General features: G+C 38.7%; 2 protein-coding genes and 1 long non-coding RNA gene across 6 annotated transcripts in view; 1 reads left to right on the plus strand and 2 right to left on the minus strand.

Moving 5' to 3' along the window:
• The window catches only part of LOC108606571, a 39572-nt gene extending 36989 nt beyond the window's left edge, over nucleotides 1-2583 (minus strand). Inside the window, exon 1 of the long non-coding RNA XR_001915459.1 lies at nucleotides 2051-2583. This is a non-coding gene — a long non-coding RNA (uncharacterized LOC108606571). The remainder of the gene's footprint in view (nucleotides 1-2050) is intronic.
• A 308-nt stretch (nucleotides 2584-2891) lies between these two features.
• Nucleotides 2892-11000, plus strand: LOC108605649 (homeobox protein extradenticle). Its single transcript, XM_017995433.2, has 5 exons — nucleotides 2892-3006; nucleotides 4280-4633; nucleotides 9934-10252; nucleotides 10310-10568; nucleotides 10631-11000. Exons 2-5 carry the CDS (start codon nucleotides 4375-4377, stop codon nucleotides 10916-10918), a joined length of 1125 nt encoding a protein of 374 aa, XP_017850922.1. The 5' UTR covers nucleotides 2892-3006; nucleotides 4280-4374; the 3' UTR covers nucleotides 10919-11000.
• Nucleotides 11001-13070: 2070 nt separating this feature from the next.
• Nucleotides 13071-18169, minus strand: LOC108607197 (zinc finger FYVE domain-containing protein 1). 4 transcript variants are annotated; one of them, XM_017997858.2, is made up of 8 exons: nucleotides 17834-18169; nucleotides 16315-16743; nucleotides 15892-16093; nucleotides 15211-15829; nucleotides 14952-15150; nucleotides 14319-14511; nucleotides 13985-14158; nucleotides 13071-13923 (listed from the first exon to the last, which is right to left on the minus strand). In XM_017997858.2, exons 1-8 carry the CDS (start codon nucleotides 17897-17899, stop codon nucleotides 13343-13345), a joined length of 2463 nt encoding a protein of 820 aa, XP_017853347.1. In that variant the 5' UTR covers nucleotides 17900-18169; the 3' UTR covers nucleotides 13071-13342. The 4 variants fall into 4 exon arrangements, with proteins under 4 accessions (XP_017853347.1, XP_017853349.1, XP_017853348.1 ...); XM_017997860.2 differs by lacking the exon at nucleotides 17834-18169 and adding an exon at nucleotides 16826-16954; XM_017997859.2 differs by having other exon boundaries at nucleotides 13072-13923; nucleotides 15220-15829; nucleotides 17834-18168.
• Nucleotides 18170-18240: the final 71 nt, after the last annotated feature.

Raw genomic sequence — 18240 nt, forward strand, 5'->3', positions numbered from 1 at the left:
AACGCAGCCGTATGTAGTTTAGTAATTTATGTTTGCCTTTTGTGCTCTCTTTTTATTGCAAATTACTCTTTGATTTTTTTTGGCATGCTGCGAGCCACAATTGAGACCCAAATGTGGAGCATGTGGTGGCAATAAACTCGCTATGAATAGAGCGCTCCAGACTTCAGAGTTAGTTAGCTACAAACTATAAGCTAAAAGTATAAATAAATAATAAAGCAAAGCTTAAATAATAAGAGCGCTTATGTTTGCCTAGGCAAGCAAAAATTTGTAGTTGAGCTAGAAATTGATTTGACGTCGACAATAAATAATAAATTAGAAAGGGCGCGCATATTTTGTTTATATGTTTAGCCATGTTATATTCTTATGCTTGTTATGCTCACATAATTTGCCAAGTCAGCGGGGCGCCAGACGTGGTGTCAACTTACTGAACATGAATATATACATATAACGTACTTTAGTTTTAGATTTTTGCATATTTTTGTGACATTGGGCAAAGCAAAACAGCAGCAACTAAAGCAAAAGCAGCAAAAGCTGTGCGAGCGAGATAGCGCGCTAGCAGTAGCTGACTTCGCGCTGCTGGTTCTTCCTCTGCTGCTGCTGGCTGCTCAGTTTCCTTGACGCTGGCGCACGCGTTCAACTTCCCAGCGCTGCCCTCCTCTGCCACTTGCTTAAGGAATTTGCGCAGGCGCAGTTAACAGAGCAGCCAAGTTCGCAACTTTCCTTCTCAATTGGATTTTTTTTTTTCTTGCTGAGAGTGCAGCTTGCATATGCTTCCCACCATAAATGTTGTTAGTGCACTTTTGCTTTTTTTTTTGTGGCCAGCTCAACTCGTGTATGCGCTTCACGCTCACGCGCTCTTCGCTAACAATATAAAAGTGATTTTAATCGGGTCAAATTTAACTAAATTCCCGCTTGCCTTTTCGAGTTCGAGTTCAATGTCAAATTCGTGAGAAGTTTGTGTTTTGCTTCTTTGCTTGTGTGAGCTCATCCTCAATTTGAGCTGCGTTGTTGTTTTTTTTTTTTGTATGCGCCACGCCCCCTTTAAAATATGACAACATTGGCGGCGGCGGCGCCAAGGCGAAAACAATAAAAGGAGTTTGAAGTGCCAAAAATCAAGATATTTATCTCGCTGCTAACAAGGACACAGACAAACAGGCGCAGGACACAGGTCAGGACACGCTCTCGCGTGTGTGTGTGTGTCTGACTCAATGCCATGAGTCATCCAAATATAAAATTGGGCTTTGCTGCGCAAAAACAACAACAATAATAATAAAGTTAAGCTGCGCAACTTAAGATCATAAAATTTTTGATAAGCGCAAGTCAAAATGTCAGCTTTAGGTTTATCTCAAGTTTTATCTTCTGCTTCAATGCTTATCATTGCCAAAATGCGCTTTATATTTGCACTAAGCAGAGCGTAATCAAGAGAGAGAGAGAGAGAGAGAGAGAGAGCGCGGCAGAGAGCGCGCAGCAGCACCGTTAGAAACAGCAGCAGCGCTGCCTAGGCGCTGTCGCTTGTTTCTTTTGTTGGTGGTTGGTGGTTGCAAAATAAACAACAACATGGAAAATGTTCCAAAACAGCATTTAGCTAAATTAACAATGCTTTAAACTAATTAAACACGCAAGCAATTGTGCAAAAGCATGCAAAGTTATTAGCTAAAAATTTTAATACTATTATTTAAGTGGGCTCCAGTCAGGCAACGCCTACGCAAGCAGCGCTGCTGCTGCAGAAATCAGCCGGCTGCTGCAACAGCAATACAAACACAAACAAACACGCACACGCACGCACATTCAAAAAAGAATTTTATTGATTTTTCACACGCACACACACACACATGCATACTTTGAAGTTTTGCAAAGCATTAAGCGAAACGGAAAGCGAATTAGAAAGAGCATTTGCCAAAAAGACAAGACATAAAAGAAATAGAAAAACGAAACCATAACACACAGCTTGAGCCATTGTTATTGCTAAATGCAATAGCCATGAGTCGTTAGTTACCCTTATGCCGGCTAAACAACTTAAAAGCCATCGCTGCTCTCAATCAGCACTTACTCTGTTTTTACTCCCACTCTCCTCTCAACTCGTCTTGCTTCAGTCGTCGTTGTTACTCCTCTTCCTGGTCCTGGGCGCAGTATGATTTTTTTTAGCACACACCCTTTTAGGGCGTAGCGCAGCACGAGCACAATAACAAAAAAACAAACAAATTCACAACAGTCATTTACACTCGCATTGCACAATTATTATTTGAATTTAACAATAATAATAACAGCTTTAATACTTGTACTTGTACTGGCTGCAATTATTCAATTCATAATTTTTAAATTAAACCCGCGCAATTTACATTGATGCCATGTCTCAACGCGTTTACCGCTATGTTTGTCATATGTTCTAGCAACATCATTGCTTAAAAGCGTTATATTCAATTTGGCAATTGCAATAAATCGTAACAACTTTTGGCTGTTTGTTTTCGCTTCGAAAATTGTTATTCAAGCAGCCGCGCTACAACCGGGTACGTCTGCAACGCCTGATAACAAAATTTACAATAAAACAGCCAACAACAATGAACCGTGCTGCCAGGCCACCACTTTTCTTCACGCTAATTTCACAGCACTACACTGCTGCGAGCACTGTTTTGCTTTCGCATTACTCAGCACTAACTTTTAAATTTTAACAGAGCTATCGAGTCAGCTTACATTGCAATTGTTATCGAGTCGCATATTAACAGCTCATGTTAATGTAAATCACATTAACATTATGTTAAAGCAACGCTGCTCAGCGGCGCGTGCTCGATAATTAATCGTGTGAGTTAACAGCAAATGTTATTTTACATAAACAGCGCAACACTAATAACAACCCTGGCAGCATACACACATAAGATACATTTTTTTTTTGGTGGTAAAGTAAAGAATTTTCGTGTGTTTAAAACAAGTGCATATTCGTTTTACTCAATTCCAATTGCAAGTAAACAATAAAACAAAGTTAAAAACGTGAAGTGCACATAAAACGGTGTAAGTTAACAATTAGAAGAAGCAACAAAAAGCAAATACAAAACGACAAATAGCCCAAAAAAATTTTTGATTTGCTTTGCTGTGTTATAAATATGTATGTATGTGTGTGTGAGTGTGTACGCACGAACGGACGGCTGTTATACACAACAAAACTGTAGCAGCAGAAGTAATACATATATATGTATATGTAAAAAAGCGGCTCTGATTTCTCAGAATTGTTGGAAGAAGTGTGTACGATAAATAAATGTATGTATGTATGTGTGTGTGTGTGTGAAGCGCTAAACAGGTTTTTCTCATACGCTTTTAATGTACGCCGCCGCCTTTTGGATGCGCTTTGTCCCTCTGCGCGCGCGTATGTATGCATGTGTGTGTGCAGCTTCAAATGCAAATTCAGATGAATGCACATAAAGTTTGGCAGAGCCTGCGCGCAGACCTGAAGGTCAAACGTTGCTTTCTCTGCTGCAATGACAATTATAATAATTGCATTTCATATTTTTATGGCCCACTTGAAAAAAAGGCAATTTGGGTTTCATTCTCTTGGTTTTTTACGCACATAGATGTGAATGCACTTTGCATGGACACACACGCATACAGTGGCAAAAAATGAACACAGCAAGCAGCACTTGAGAGTTCTTGCTGCTGCTGTTGTTGTTGTTTTTGTAGCAGTTGTGAGTAGTGCGCCGCAGGTAACTTTGCTTGCTGGCGTGTGTCAGCAGCTGCCCGCTGCTTGCATTGTCAACTAACCACCCACAGACAGACACACACACACACGCAGGCATACGCATGTAAACTGCTTGTTGTTGCTGTTGTGCAAAAACAAATAACTGCAGCTTAAGTTATTTCTGTTATCACAACCTGCAAGCAGTTCACTTTGATTTGCTATATAGACATTATTTTATTGCATTAAATTAAACAATAGCTTAATTATTATTAAAACTTAGCAAAAGATTGTTTGCTTAAAGCAAATCAGTTGCGCATAGTGCAACAAGGTAGTTAACAGCGAGCGAGCGAGAGAGAGAGAGAGAGAGAGCGAGAATTAGGGCCGCAGTAGCAGCGCAGTCAGCGGCAGCAGCATTAAGGAAGCAGCGCAGAGTCCGAAGGCAATGTAAGCCAGCCCCAAAGGCATTTGCTAACGCACTGTCGTTGCGTGTGGACGTGTTTTTGTTTCACTGTGCGTGTTGTAAAATTAAATTAAATATATAGAACATATAGCATAGTACTTGATTTTTTTTATTACATTTTTTTTTGATAATAATTGTTATATTAATTGCAGTGTGTGCCGCGTTGTGTGTTTGTTATTCGTCGTCGTCGTCGTCGTCGTTGTTGTTGTTGTAAGCCACAACAACAGTTAAAACTCTCGTGCTGGCCATGGAAGATCGCATGATGGCCCACACCGGCGGCATGATGGCACCTCAAGGCTACGGCCTGCCCGGCCAGGACGATGGCCAAAATGCTGGCAATGAGAACGAGGTGCGCAAGCAAAAGGATATTGGCGAAATTCTGCAACAGATCATGAGCATCTCGGAGCAGTCACTGGATGAGGCGCAGGCCCGCAAGCACACACTCAATTGCCATCGCATGAAGCCGGCGCTGTTCTCAGTGCTCTGCGAGATCAAAGAGAAAACCGGTGAGTTAAGCAAACCAAACAAACCAACAAACAAACAGACAGTCGCGATATCGTAGTTAAGTTTTATTTGCTTGCGCTGCTGTGGGCAAATTGAATTCCGCATCGAACGTAAGCTCTCTCACCTAATTTGCCATAAGAAATAAGTTTGCTTGTTGTTTCAACAAGAGCGAACACATTTTCCCACACATAAAAAACGTTTGTAATAAATATTTTAGCAAGCGTAACTAAGCTGTGCTCAGAGCTTGAAGCTCTAACCTTTCTCCATCGCACTTTTCTTTTGCCGCTTTTGTCTTTTGCTTTTGCTTTTGGCATTTACGTTATATTACATCCACGCAGAGACGCAAAATGGGCAATAACAGCGCGTTTTGATTGTGGGCCAGATGTTTTGAATGGCCTCGACGTTGGCATTGCCTAACCCTAACCCAGGTCTCCCTCCCACCCACTCACCCAGTCAGCCACAAATGCAATCACCCTCGCTCTATTGCTAAAGCAAGTAAAATTTTTGCCTGCCCACCTAAATGTAAAAAGAAACTCCCCAATGCGCACCGTTGCGAAATTGCCTTTGGGGCAGCTTCTTGGGGTGCGTGTGTCAGTGAGCAAGGGGTCGGGGGTCGGGGGGGGCAAGCTATTGGGTTATAGCCGCTGCTCAGTTATTTTCTGCTGCTGGACGTGCCTCGGCTTCAGCTACTGCTGATTGCTGCTTGGAAATTGCGCTGGGCAGGTTGCAAGCTTGAATTTTTAAATCAAATCTATGCAATGCTAAAAAATTTATATTATTTTTATTAAAACTCAAGCGCAAGCAGCGCAAAATGAAATGATTGAGCTTAAGATTAAATTGTAAACTATAACAAAAATGTAGAAGAATTTTAATTCAAGCAGCATAAAGTGCTTTGAATTAAGCACAATTGGCAACTAGTTTATTTATTTGTTTATAAAGCTGTCAAAGATTATATTATAGTATTTTGAGCTAAAGAATTTATTTAGAAAATTAAGCTGCAGTCAATATTTATTGTAACTCAGTTGGAATACAAAAATATTGACTTGACTATTTTATTTATTATTATGGACTCTATGCAGCTAAACTATTTGAATTGTTTTCAAAGCACTGCTGCTCATACAAACAAATGGCTAAACACATTTTGCAGTCAAAAGCAATGTTAAAAGTTAGTTAATTTTACAATCAGGTGACTGACAGCCATGACAACGTTACTCTGACGGACTTACAAGTAGTTAATGCGCTTTAAATCACGCAAAAAAAAAAACAGAATACAAACATATAAATATAAATGTATACGATTGTTTTTAAAGACGAAAAAGAAAAGCTTTGTCTATGTGTTTACATTGAAATTAAAGTTTTATCTAATAGATACACGTGTATACACACACATGTGTGTGTGTGTGAGATAGCGCACTTGATGATTGGGGCCTCGAAGTATCGAAATCGATGTTGGGGCGCCAGCGAAAATATAAACAGACAAGAAAGAATAAAAAGCAAAGTGAGTACTTGAGCGGGCGGGGCGGGGGGCAGCAAGTTAAAGAGCAGGGGCAGATCGAAGCTAAAGTAAACGAGTATAGTTTTCTGTCTTTTATTTTATTTTGTATTATTTCATTTTATTTTTATCTTTGGCATGCATATGTATTTTATCAGTCTGTGGGCTGTATGTTTGTTTTATTTTTTTTTTGTAGCGGCAGCAGCGTTGAAATTAGTAACTGAAAAGCGCAAACCTGTTCGACGGGCATGCAAAAATATATATCTGTATATAAGCTTAAGCTCTGTAGCTTTGTATCTGACGGATACACACACTACAGAGAACGCCAGCAGCATCGGCAGCAGCAGCAACAATATGTTTCATTATAGCCAAGCTTCTACTTCTGCACTCTCTCTCTCTCTCTCTCTCTCTCTATTTCGCTCTCTGTCTAACTCATTTAGTCCTTTCTTTATTTGTTTTCATTTTGCATATGCCAGCCATTCAAATTTACTAGCTGGAAATGCCATTTAGTGCCACGCCCCCTGCTCATGCTGCCTCTGCAGTAGCCGTAGATACATTTTTGCTGCTTTTAAATGCTTCATTAGATACGCAAATGATGCGCCCTAACGCGTGTTGGCGGCATTCTAAACAAAAAGGATTGTGACACCGTCACCATCGACATTGCCTCGTTTCGAGTTAAGAGCTGAGCGCCAGGAGCAGCAGCAGCGGGGGCTGTAATACAAGCTTGTTGTAAGCTCTGCTAACTACCCACACTAATACAAACGTGCTGAAAAGAAAATTTCCAAGCCCAGCCCCAGCCCTAACCCAAACTCGAGCCTTTAACTATGCCCCCATTATGAATTATACATTTCATTTAGAACTTGAAGTTTTTCCCAAAGCTTAAGTAATGCAAATTAATGCTTTAAAATATAGCAATTCAATATTAAACTTATTTTAATTAGAACTATTATTTTTCTTATGCGTATATTTAAGTCTTATTTCATATGCTTGCATTTGTTTGTCAATTATTTTTTGCTTTAGTTTGTTTAAGCTTTCATATTTTGTTTGAATTAATGCTATAATATATTCGATCTCTTTAGAAATTCAATATTAAACTAAATTTATTATATTTCTCATAAGTTGTTTGTACTTGAGCTAAATTCTTATAAAATTGCATTAGTTATTTCATTTGCTTGCATTTGTTTTTTCAATTAATTTGCCTTCATATTTTGTTTTCTTTTGCAATTCAATATTAAACTATTCTGCATAATTTTTATTACATTTATTAATATCTCATGAGTTTTGTTTTTAATTAATGTCTTAAAATTATTTCATAAGAACTTGCATTTGCTTTCTCAATTAATTTGTGCTTTATTTTGAGTAAACCTTCATAATTTGTTTGAGTTAATGCTTTAAAATATTTGCTATTGCTTAGCAATTCAATATTAAACTAATTTTAATTAAATTTATTGTTTTTCTTATGAGTTTTGTGCTTAAATTAAGTGTTGTCTTAAATTAATGCTCAGGCTTTTGTTGCTCGCTTGCTCAAAACTCTTTTCAAAAATTAGCTTAGTTAATAACAGTTCGCTTAGCTTGTTTATATTTTTGTTTTGCGTTTGATTTACAAATTTTTGTTGTTGTTGATAAGCAAGTGCAACTAACTGTAAGTAAGAAGAAGCAGCAGCAGCAGCAGCAATGTAGCAACAACTGTTTCTTATCGTCAAATATAGTTGGGAAAACTGTCTTGTGCTATTGCGACCACAATAGCAATAGCAGCCTCTCTCTCTTTTCCCCCTTGGAGTTTGGCTAAAACTTTGGCAATATGCTTGGCTTGGCTGCCTAACCTTAGCCAAAGCAGCGACAAGAAAACAGCAAAAGGAAACGCATAGAGTCACCACCAAAAGTTGTCACCCTATGCGCCTGTTTTTCAACTTTGCCGCATTAACATTTTCTTGTGTATCCTTGAAGCGCCCCCCACCCCACCCCACCAGCCATAAAAAGAGGCAACTGAACTACATACCTTTGCGGGCTTGGCCCTTGTTGAAGCAGCTGTCACCAGAGCTAAGCCCAGAGAGTTAGCCCGTTGCTCTTTGAGAATTCTCATTTAAAATGCCGCAAATTGCATTTGTTTATCAAAAGCCATAAAGACAGTTAATATTTATTTATTGCTTTTGCTTAAAACAAAATAAAACTTGACTGCTTTAAATTGTTAAGTTAAGTTTTGCTTTTGTTGAAACTGTTGCAGTTGCTGCAACTTTTATCAGTTTTTCGCTTTGTTGTAATTTTGCATTTTCTTTTTTAATTATGCAAACTTGGCTGAAATGTTTTGCCAACTTTACTTTTTCTTAAGAACTTGTCTAAACTCGAAACTGCAAAAATGTTGATAAGCGGCAAGAAGTGTGTGCGTGCGTGTGTGTGTGTGTGTATGTGTGTGTGTGTGTGGCATGAGAAGTCAATTGTTTGTGTTTGTTCGCATTCGCAAAATGTTTTCAGCAACAATAAGAACTCAACACACACACACACACAGACAGACATTTAAGCAGCAAGTGAGGCAGCTTAGCTCTGTTCCCAACAACTCCTTGGCAACGTGATTAAGATTCAGGCAGCAGTGTGGCACAAACAGCGTCTGCAGCAGTGGCAACAACAGCGGCAGCAGCTAGTGCCCCATAGAAATCTAATTCCATGCATAGCCATGTCCTGCGAATAATACAAACAGAAAACAATACCGCACACACACACACACACACAAAGACAATTCCCTAGACAATATTAGCAAGACTACACTGAGCGAAAAGTGTCAGTGTCTGCATAAGTAAATTTAAAATTGAGCTGCATATGGCATATGACTTGCTATTTTTAAATTTATTTATTATTTTTCAGCATATCTATATGAAATTTAAAATTTAATTCAATATATAATATATGCATTTTGAAAATATATAAATTTTTTTATTATACATTTCAATCTTTACTATTTTAAAGCATATCTATATTAAATTTCAAATTTAATTCAATATATAATAATTTGCAGCTATATATTTTAATAAGATTATATTTTTTTAGTTATTAACATCACTCTTAAATATTTTTGAATTTGCAGCTGGCTTGCATATTTTGTTTATGATTTATAAATTAAATGTAATTTATAAATTTTTATTTATTTACATTTATAAATGTTTCAATTTGCATGTCCTACTTATTTTTAAGTGCTAATTTTGGGTGTAAACTTTTCAATTCTATTTGCAAATATAATTTAGTTTTTAAAATATTTTAATTTGCTGGATTTATTTTTTAATCTATGAATTCTATGTGTAATAATGTATTTTTATTTATTTAACTCTAAAAATATACTGGTTAGCATTGCTTTTATTTTTTAAGCTCATTTATTTATTGATTTTGTAATTTATTAATATTTTAATTCAATATATTGCAATGCTTATTAATTTTTGCTTTTGAGCGCAGCTAGAAAATGTCTAAGTCGAACTTCTGAGCAAATAATAAAATATATATGCTATATATTTTATATATATATGTGTGTGTCTATATTAACGCACTGAATTTCTCTCAGTGCAGGCTTATATGTTTGTTAGCTTTTGCACGCCTTTTCTGCGCTGTTACATTGGCGCATAATAAAATTTTATATGCGTTTTAGCCAAGACATGCTTACGTATATATATATATGTATATGTATGTGTGCTCTAGTGGGTTGGGCTGGGGGCATGGCAGCCAGACACCGCAGCGCGCAACGTGTTGCGAGCTCGTTTAAAATTGCAAAAAACTTAAAGAAAATGCTAAGAGAAACTTTTTCTTATGCGATTTTGTTGCTTGCAGTGCTTTCGATTCGCAATACGCAGGAGGAGGAGCCACCAGATCCACAACTGATGCGCCTGGACAATATGTTAATTGCCGAGGGCGTGGCCGGACCCGAGAAGGGCGGCGGCGGCGCCGCAGCAGCCTCAGCCGCAGCCGCCAGTCAAGGCGGCTCGCTGTCCATCGATGGCGCCGACAATGCCATCGAACATTCGGATTATCGCGCCAAGCTGGCGCAAATTCGTCAGATCTATCATCAGGAGCTGGAGAAATACGAGCAGGCCTGCAATGAGTTCACCACGCACGTGATGAATCTGCTGCGCGAACAAAGTCGCACCAGGTAAGTGACCAGAGATCTTACGCATATAGAGCAAATATTAATTCGTGTTCGTTGCAGACCCATAACACCCAAAGAAATCGAGCGCATGGTGCAGATCATACACAAGAAGTTTAGCTCCATCCAGATGCAGCTGAAGCAATCGACCTGCGAGGCGGTCATGATATTGCGTTCGCGTTTTTTGGATGCGCGCCGCAAGCGTCGCAACTTTAGCAAGCAGGCATCGGAAATATTGAACGAGTATTTCTATAGTCATTTGAGCAATCCGTATCCATCCGAGGAGGCCAAGGAGGAGCTGGCACGCAAGTGCGGCATAACGGTGAGCAGACCCAAACTTTATTAGCTTGCGTTGTTGTCTAATATTCTTTGGGTTGCTTTCAGGTGTCGCAAGTATCGAATTGGTTTGGCAATAAGCGCATTCGCTATAAGAAGAACATTGGCAAGGCACAGGAGGAGGCAAATTTGTATGCGGCAAAGAAGGCGGCTGGGGCATCGCCCTATTCGATGGCGGGACCGCCAAGTGGCACAACAACGCCAATGATGTCACCTGCACCGCCACAGGACTCGATGGGCTATCCAATGGGCTCCGGTGGCTATGATCAGCAGCAGCCCTATGACAACAGCATGGGCGGCTATGATCCCAATTTGCATCAGGATCTTAGCCCTTGAGGATAGGCTTGCCAAAGCTAAACAAACAACAAGAGAACACACACACACACACCACACAACAACAAAATTTACTTAACCACGTTAGAAATTCATTTATTATACTTTTTTTTTTTTTTTTAAACTACCCACGTGTGTGTGTGTATATAATTTACGCTGCTGTCTGTCTGTCTGTCTGTGTTCGTGTATGTGTTTGTTAAACAATCAATTATGTATACGATTATGTCTTAATTAATATTATGTACTACTGAACGCATTAACAAGCAACAAACAATTTCAAGATCAAGTCCAACGCCCGCTTTGTATATTTGTTAAGCAGTGAAGCAAACAAAACAAAAACTAAACACACACATACACTTGCATACACACACACACACACACAGCTGAGCGCATTTATATATATATATATACATATACATATATATATGCATAATGATAACAATTTTTGCGTTGCAATATCAATTAATTATTAAAACTAAAAATACGTAAAACAAAAGTAAATATACATAAATATAAATTTACATATTTTTTAAATAAATTGTAATTTGCTTGCACAAGTTTTTATTTTATTTTTCATTTAGCTTTTTGTGCTAAGCTTTCAAACCCCCCTCCCCCACTGTATTTTAAGATTCACGCTTTCACTTATGTTTGCGCCCTTGCCACACCCCCGCAGCACTCGATTTCCGCTTCTTGCGCCTAAAAACTTTAAATTGTGAACCTCAAAATACGTAAAACTCACAAGCAAACTATTCTAACAATTATACAAAAACTTAAAAAAAAAAGTAAAAAAAAATACAACTGAGAGCAGATTTTTGCTATATTAGGCATTAGTTTAAATAGTTATATATTTTTTTCGTAGTTTTTAAGCTGCAAATGAGCGCGAGCAAAATTATAAATGCAAGTAAACAACTGTATACTAAAATTTAAATGTATAACAAAGTTGAAACAAACCATGTATACTAAACACCATAAAATACGAACTATATAGTCTATAAAGAAAACATATACACATACTATATATATATATAACTATGTATACTCACACACACACACACACACACTCACAAACATTTTGTATACCTTCGCTTAGAAGAACAAGAACAAATGTATACTAGAATGAAACTACCATTTATCATATTTAAAACGAAAGCCTATTAACTGAGAAACTTTTAACAAAAAAAAATGAACTCTTATATACCAACAATGTATACCAGATTGCAAGCAACAAAATACTGTTATACACGGCGTATAACAGCGCATAGTCAAAAGTATTAAAGTCAAAATCGAAAAAGCAAAATTGCGAAACTTAAGCGTAAACACAAATATTAACAAATTTAAACATTTTATTACAAATTAATGCTGCTAAAAATAAAAAGAAAATTGAAAAAAAATGATCATGTATACGATGTAAATCAAATTTATAAAATCCAAACAATTTTTTTTTTGCTCTACATTAATTTCTTTTATTGTAATTCATTGTTGTATGCCGCCCAACTAACCAACAAAAAAGCGAAAACGAAAACAAAACTCAAGTTCATTTGCATGTTTGGCCAAAACAGAAAGAAACAATTTGCAAATTAACAAAAAAAAAATATATACAAAATATATATATATACATACATATATGTATACTTAAATTTCCTCTTAGTATTTTGATGGAACAAGTATTTGTAATAACACAATTGTCAGCTACAACGGAATATACATATTCATATTTACATATATGAATAAACTATGATTATTTTAAAATAACAAATAAATAAAGAAATATAAAAAACAACAAGTAAAATGAATTTGAATTCGCGTTCGAAAGAAGAAATATATTCAAACGAATGAATTGTTGTACATTTTCATTTATGTAGCTTTATTCACAATTTTTAATCCGATACATATTTGTACTAGAGTTGAATGTTTTAATTTTTGTAATTTCATTTTCATTACAATTTTCTGTACTTCCAGCTACAAATTATAATTAAAAACATATCTACACGTGAGTTGAAAATTCGAATTCGAGTTCGAAAAAAACTTTAAAGCAATAACATAGATTTGAATTTTTGGTTTCGTTTTATTAAATTTGTTCAGTTAAACAATTAATGCTAAAATGGTAAAAAACAAAAGAATTTTTATAGAATTACATAAAATTTGCAGCTATTGAACTTGAATAGAGCAGCTATAGCAACTACTATATAACTTGTACATATATAATAGGCAAATTTAATAAGTAGCTTGATAATATTATTTTGTATATATATATTATAGATGTATCACATTGTATGGGTTTCTTTTCAGGCCACAGGCTGCCGTAAGCAAAAGCTAATATGTTTGTATATTTTTGAGGGACCAGCGGAACGACTAACGCCAATGTCTGACTTTGCACTTGGCCCAGATTGTGACTGTGGTTGTTGGCATGCCGCTAAAGGCCGCATCTCATTCGGTCTTGGCCTTGGCATCATCGCTGGCATTACAATTGGCATTGCGATAATCACAGCTGCTGCTATTGCTATTACAATTACTATTGCTAATGCTCTGACTCTGACTCTGACTGTTGTTGCTGTTGCTGTTGCGTCGTCTGTCCCGCTCACGTTCCTGAGAATTTGTTGTAATATCACCATTGATGGCATCTGCCAGATCGTTGCTTATGTTGGCGCCGTTGCTGCTGCTGCTGGGCACACAGGCACAGGAATCACAGATACGCACATCGGTCAACCAGCCGCGTTCGGGCACGGGCATGCGTCGCTTGGAGCAATTGCTGCAGACCGCCTGACCACAGCGACGGCAGTGATGACGACGACAGTCGCCAGCGGCGGCGGCTGCAGCGGCAGCAGCTTGACTTGCTTGACTGTTTGACTTGCGTTTCGACTGCTTCGCCTGTGCTTGTTGCTGCTGCTGCTGCTGCTGGGCAAGCGCCAGCTCCTCCACGCGTCCAAAGACCGACTTGCAGATGAAACAGCTGGGCGACTCGGCATCTGGCACCCAATACGAGGGACGTGCGCTGTCCTTGATCATTTCTGCAAATTGTTAAACGACTTAGCTAAGTGAACAATGTATTTGCATTTGCTGTGCGCTTACCCTTTGGATAATCTATGGCTACGGCAGCGACGCTAGTGATAGTATTGTAGATAGTCTCGCCATATTTGCGCACGCGTATGTCGCCCTCGTCGTTTGTGGGCCTGGAGCCTGTGCATGCAATAGTCAGATTTGAGTTGCAATAAGTATTTTCAGCTTGAGCTTGAGTTTCTGTTGCTGCATAACATAAACATAAAAAACTGCAGTCAATAGAAAGATGATAGAAAGGCTAAGGCTAACACAAAAACCGAACAAACAAGCATCGAAATGACAGAGACAGCAAGACTGCGTGAGAGCGAGAAAGAGAGAGAGAGAGAGCTTAGCAATAACACGTTACCAGGTGTGGCATCTCCCTTGCGCTGCAGCTGCTGATGACAATCGTTGCAGACGCGCACGGGTTGCAACCAGCCACGTGCCGGCACCGGCAACTTGCGTTGGCTGCACGTGTGGCAGAAGCCTTCGCCACAGCCGCGACAGTGATGCTTGGGCATGCCGCTTTGCTCAAAGTTGCGTCGGCAGGCATGACAAAGCTGCAAAAAGAATTGAAATAATTAATAAACAAATAGTAATTTAATTGATATATATAGAGCAAAGTGTAGTTAGTGTCAGTCAAGCTGTTATACTTATGTAAAGCTGTTATACTACATTCGAAATTGCAATATAGACTTGATTACATTCGATATCGAAACACTTTTTTGCTCAAAAAACCACAACTATGTTTTCTAAATTATAGCTAAAGTGTTATTATAATTAATAAACAAATTTAATTGAACATTATGTAGCAAAGCAAAGCACAAGTGTTGAACTTTAAGCAGTTAAGCTGTTTATCTTATATGCGTTTTATATTTCCACATTCGAAATAGAAATATGCAATATCGAAAACTTACTAAACTACAGCTTAAGCGTTATTATGCTCTTGTGTTTAATTTTGATTAGATTGTGAATACTAATACTTTGAAATTGTACGCACAATAATTTCCTGATTGGGACGCCAATAGCTTGGCGCTACTTTGTCCGCCAGCATGCCGCTGAGTGCTTTGGCCCAGGGCGCTGATATATTGGTGAATGCCTCGCTTAGACTGCTCACGCTATCCAGCACCATCTGAGCCGAGTGTGTATTGCCGCGCTGCGCTGAGTTGTCGCCCTTCCAGACATGCACCACTTGAACGCTGCGCAGAACAGAACAGAAATTGATTAATTAGAACTGCCATAGAAATTGTAATGCTAACTTGACGTACTGCACAACTGAGGCCTCCGGCGATTTGTTGCCGTACCAGTATTGGCGCGCGCGATAGATTTCACCACAGTAGGGACACTCGATGACATCGCCCTTCCACACATATTTGGCCAGGCCCGACCAGGCGGTGTCCGTTTGCGACTGCGCGCGTATGCTGACCACAATCTCTTTGCCATTGTTGTAGCAGGCCTTGCATAGGTAAAGCTTATTCTCATACTGATGCTGATAGTTGCAGTGCTGGCCATTGTAGTGCGGCTCGCCATCGCTGACGTGGCCCATGGAGCGCTGGCAGCGACGACTGCACGACTCGCAATGCACGCCGCAGGTGAAATACTGCTCCGGAAATGGATTGATTGTCTTTTCGATAATCTCGCCAGCGAATTTCTGATTTAGCAGCTTCATGGCGCGAAACACCACCGCGGGCTGTCGTGGTGAGCGCACCGCTGTATTCTCAATCTCCAGACGCAGTGCATCGCTGATCTTTTGGAAATTCGTTGTCTTATTCGCTTCCGTTTGTATGCCCACATAGCGCAACGAACTAAATGCATTTGTCTCATAATTAAGACGTGCAAAGCTATTGCGCAGTTGATCCTCGGCGCTCTCCTCGACGGCTAAGTGCAAAGCAAAGTGCGTTAATTAGTTGTGGTTTGAGTAGTTAACTTGTTATGCTTACAGCTCTCCAATGGCTTTGTATAGTGCGTCTCATGGAATATAATCACAGCGGGTCCCAGCGTGCTGCCATTGCCCATGGACTGCAGCGCTTGGGTGAAATGCAGGCAGAATGCCTTGGAGGCAGTGCCCAGAAACTCGTACATATCGCTATGCAAACGCTCCGAGCGTGTGCGATATACAACAATGTCCGATATGGCAAGTATCTGTTTTAAATATATACAAAATTCAAAAATTAAGCACGAATTCTATAAAAATTATAAGTTAGAGTTAGCTAAATATAGTATAATGATATTAAGCTAGAATTGTAAATATTTTGAACTTTCAACTTTATAAATTCAAAAACAATTATTTTTGCTGATAAGCTGGCATTGTTTGATAACAAATCAACTTTCTCTTTTAGCAATTAGCCATTAATTGAATTTACCTTAAGTAGCATGCGCATGCGTTTATTGCTCTTGGCCGTCGTGCCCAGCAGTCCCTCCGTATCCAGACAGAGCACGCCCTGCTCCCGCTGCATTGCCGCATAGACACCAATGGTGCAGGAGCTTTGCTCTGTGGATGTGCGAAAGACTGGATCGCCATCGAAGAACACTTGATTCATTGTATGCGATTTGCCGTCGCCTGTATTGCCAAATATTGAGATCACTTTGATTTTGTCCTGTTCCTGGCATTTTAGTTTCTTGCTAAATAATTCCGGTGTGGCTATTTGCAGATTCTCCTCCGCGTCCAGAAATAAAAACGCACGCCTCGCAGTTCCATTTCCATTGTCAAGCGAATCATATTCGTTTGTATTGATGAATGCTATGGATTTTAGTTCCTCATCGTTGTAGGCATCAGCTCGCAGTGCTTCATCCTGGCAGCGGCAACAGAGAGCGAAAGAGAGAGACAGTGAGTGAGTAATGTTAATAACATGCATTAATTTATGCGCTTCGCACCTCTGTTATGGACACTAGAAATGCCATAGTATAAATTAATTAAATTTAAATATATAAATGCAAATGTAGCGTTAATTTTGAAACGTGTCTACAGGTGCCGTTGGCCCCTGTTCAGCGCTTGGGCTGAATATTTGTAGTACACTGATTCGATTCTGATTCTGTGAGTCAGCTGCTCTGTTAGCGTAGCTAGCGCTCAAAAAAGTGACGACGCAATTTATATAAAAAAAATATATATAAAATACAAAATAATAATAACAAGCAAACGTACGAACGTCTGGCATTTCTTTTGTTATTACTTGCTGCTGTTTGTTTGTATGTATGTCTATCTGTGTGTGTGTGTGTGTGAGCACGTTTATGTGTCTGTGTTGTTTGCAGAATGTTAATATGCTAACTGTTTACAATATTGCTCTGTCAAATGCAATTTAACAGCTTTTTGTCTTTATTTCGAATTTACATATGCACACACACATACATTTGTATGTGTATGCCGGTGTATGTAATTTCATTATCAATAGCTTATCGACAATAACAACAAACAGCAGCAGACGATTGCAATTTAATTTCGCCATTCAGCGTTTAGCTTACGCCAGAGTGAGACAACAAATCAAAGTAAGACGAGGTTTGTTTTTGTCAAATCAAAGCCACAAAGCGTAGCTTATATCACGCCTCCTCCGTTTAATATACTGTGCTTGTTGTTGTTGTTTTTGTATTACAAGGTTGCTGCCGTATTAACACTTGTTTATGTTATTTGCCTTGTGTTTTGTTATTGCCGTGCCCCTTTTTAAATGTGCGTCGCAGCTGATTTTAGGGCTGGACTTTAACTATGCTATGCAGTAATTTTCTAGCTAGTTTTGTTATCAAACAGCAACTATCACAATGCGCAATATAGCGAGAACAACAATAAGCATGAGTATAGCAACAACACTTGGCACATATCCGGTTAAAAACATATGATTTTGGCATTGTTTTGTTCCCATTGTATTGCCTTGACGCTGTGTATTCTCTTACCTGAAAATAAGGCAGCGGTTGCATTATTGGCGATTGATTTTTGTTCGTTGTATCGAAATTGATCATAATTGCACGCGTTGTTCACGTTTTCTTCAGGATTGTTGTTGCAGGTGCCAAACTGCAGCAAATTGCAACGAACACCAAGTCCAAGTATGGGTGTTTTATATATGTTTGAGTGTATGCGTGCGCGTGTTGTTGCTGCTGCTGCTGCTATTATGAATAAGCCAAATGACTTTTGCTTGTAGTTGCGGTTGCTACTGTTACTGTTATCTTATACTAGTTTATTGTGTCTTTGGAATTAACTAAACTATTTAAACACACACAAAAAATTGTAAAATTCACAGAAACGCGCACGCATATCAAAATAAAACAAAACTTTTGGTGGCCAACCGTTGCCGATAACAGTG

The sequence above is a fragment of the Drosophila busckii genome, chromosome X (genome assembly GCF_011750605.1).
Source record: "Drosophila busckii strain San Diego stock center, stock number 13000-0081.31 chromosome X, ASM1175060v1, whole genome shotgun sequence".
Lineage (NCBI taxonomy): Eukaryota > Metazoa > Arthropoda > Insecta > Diptera > Drosophilidae > Drosophila > Drosophila busckii.

Coding starts and splice junctions, on each gene's coding strand:
- LOC108607197 (XM_017997858.2), bottom strand. CDS start 17,899: ATGATCAATTTCGATACAACGAACAAAAATCAATCGCCAATAATGCAA. Junction 16,744..17,833: donor AACCGCTGCCTTATTTTCAG/GTAAGAGAATAC, acceptor TGCCGCTGCCAG/GATGAAGCACTGCGAGCTGA. Junction 16,094..16,314: donor GCATGCGCATGCTACTTAAG/GTAAATTCAATT, acceptor TATTTAAAACAG/ATACTTGCCATATCGGACAT.
- LOC108605649 (XM_017995433.2), top strand. CDS start 4,375: ATGGAAGATCGCATGATGGCCCACACCGGCGGCATGATGGCACCTCAA. Junction 10,253..10,309: donor CGCGAACAAAGTCGCACCAG/GTAAGTGACCAG, acceptor TGTTCGTTGCAG/ACCCATAACACCCAAAGAAA. Junction 10,569..10,630: donor CACGCAAGTGCGGCATAACG/GTGAGCAGACCC, acceptor GGTTGCTTTCAG/GTGTCGCAAGTATCGAATTG.